General features: G+C 33.8%; 1 protein-coding gene across 1 annotated transcript in view; it reads right to left on the minus strand.

Annotated features, from left to right (window-relative positions):
• RECQL (RecQ helicase-like) overlaps positions 1–2,139 on the minus strand; it is a 27,189-nt gene that overhangs the window by 5,761 nt on the left and 19,289 nt on the right. Inside the window, 3 exon segments of the mRNA XM_008581473.1 lie at positions 1,007–1,145; positions 1,473–1,590; positions 1,678–1,826. Coding sequence (XP_008579695.1) covers positions 1,007–1,145; positions 1,473–1,590; positions 1,678–1,826 — 406 coding nt within the window.

The following is a 2,139-nucleotide window of genomic DNA, read 5'->3' on the forward strand; positions in this document are numbered from 1 at the left end:
CTCACATCACACCACACTTATCTCTTCTGCCTCCCTCCTCCACTTATAAGAACCCTTGTGATTACATCAGGCCCACCCTGATGATATAAAATAATCTCCCTACTTAATTCCATCTGAAATTTTAATTTTCCTTTACCATGTAAGGTAAAATATTTACAAGTTCTAAGGATTAGGACATGTAATCCATTGGGGGGCCATTTTGCCCACTCCATGTACTATGATTTTTTTCCATATATTCTTGTAAAATATTTTGAAATTAAATATTTTACAACTATTAGATGAATCTTCTTGCTAGTAAAACAGTTTCTTGTATTTTGAAGTATAAATAGTTGAGTCTAACCCCCCAAATATGCTTCATGGGAGTCTACTGGAATTTTAAAGAAACTTTCATTTTCTCATTTATTTTAACTAGATTACTGTAGCATCTATTGGAAAGAAATACCATTTTCAGTCTGGTTACTACTTATCATTTTCACATTTTTGAGCCCTTATGTGATGAGCAATAATGGTACAAAAATGACTGTCAACACCAAGAAGCCATCGGGAAGCTATATGGTCTAATTAAAGCCACCCTAAATAGATTTAAATTTATTTCTTAAAGAAATACTTGACCTTGCCCTTAATTATTTCCTCTACACGTCAGCAGACAGAATGGCACTTGTTATTGAGCTTGACTCTCAAAATGCCTATTTTACCATACACCTTTTCAAAATGATTAAAGCATGTAGCTGTACAGCAGTACCAGAGTAAAAGGGCTTCAATTCATTGTATATATGCACCTAAACCTTCAATAAAAAAGGTTTTAGATGATTATCTCAAAGAGCATCTTTTCATGGACTAAGGCAGATCATACAGGTTTATGTATTGTTTACTACCCTCAGACATCTTTTACAGATTTGCACTTTGGTGTTACACTAGTGTACTTAGTAGGTACTCAAGGTAACGTCATACACTTTCATATCATGTTTGTCTTTAATTAACAGTTATAAAAAGGAATGTGGCTTACTTGCTTATGTTTTGACAGTATGACACCATCTCATAAAGCTTCTGCTGTCCTACATTTTCCATGACCACCATTGAACTTACTCTGAATATATCTCCGAAACCATAATACAAAATACACTCTGCTTTCATGTCATCTCGACCTGTGGTGGGAGAAATCTTGACAGTGCATAACTACTTTAAAAAATTCAAAACATGCAAAAACAATACATGTAAAATGATCTGGAAATACTTCATACTACATCTTATCTTAGCATACATAAGAAGAAGTAATTCATAACACTCCAATAAAACATAAGTAAAATTTCTCCACCTGCAAATTAGTGTAAAACTGCTAGAAAGACTTCACTATTTGTTCTAAAAATACTCTCCAAGAAAGAAGATTAAAAATATAGAATTATTAAACATTTATTATGTATTTTCTGGAAAAGCTTTCTAAAAAGTTATTTCTGGATATGAGTTTTACATACCTGCACGTCCACTCTCTTGGTAATAATTTTCCATAGATTTGCTCATTGAATGATGAATAACAAACCTCACATCTGGCTTATCAATTCCCATTCCAAACGCAACCGTTGCCACTATTACCTAAAATGTTTTAACATCTTATCAGTTAAGTCAAATTTAAACATTTTAAAAAGTAAATTAGGCTTCTTTTGAAGATATATACTTGACCTGAATTTCATTGGCTGACCATCTTCTATGAACCTTGGTCTTATCTTCTGGTTCCATATTGGCATGGTAAGCACCTGCATGAATTCCCAAATTCTGTAAACTAACCGTAACTTGTTCAGAGTCTTTCTGAGAAAAACAATATATGATTCCTGCAGTAAAATATGTCCAGTTGTTAGATACATAGGGTACATTCCTGGAAGATAATTTTCAATATACACACTAAGACATGGATTAACACAATGCAAAAGCGGGGAAAGGGAATTATGAAAAATTCCGAGGACCTGAGTATATACTGACTTTTTGGCATAATTCAAGATTTGACCATGAGCTTGCTCAAAAGCAGAAAGGAGCCCTGAGTAGCCAGTTTTGGTTCCCATTGCCTCTTTTTCTCTCTCCAACTTTTCTTTTTTTTTTCCTTTTTGTCTTTTTTCGTGACCGGCAACGGATCACAACCCTCAGTGT

The sequence above is a fragment of the Galeopterus variegatus genome, unplaced genomic scaffold (genome assembly GCF_000696425.1).
Source record: "Galeopterus variegatus unplaced genomic scaffold, G_variegatus-3.0.2 Scaffold2362, whole genome shotgun sequence".
NCBI classification, from domain to species: domain Eukaryota; kingdom Metazoa; phylum Chordata; class Mammalia; order Dermoptera; family Cynocephalidae; genus Galeopterus; species Galeopterus variegatus.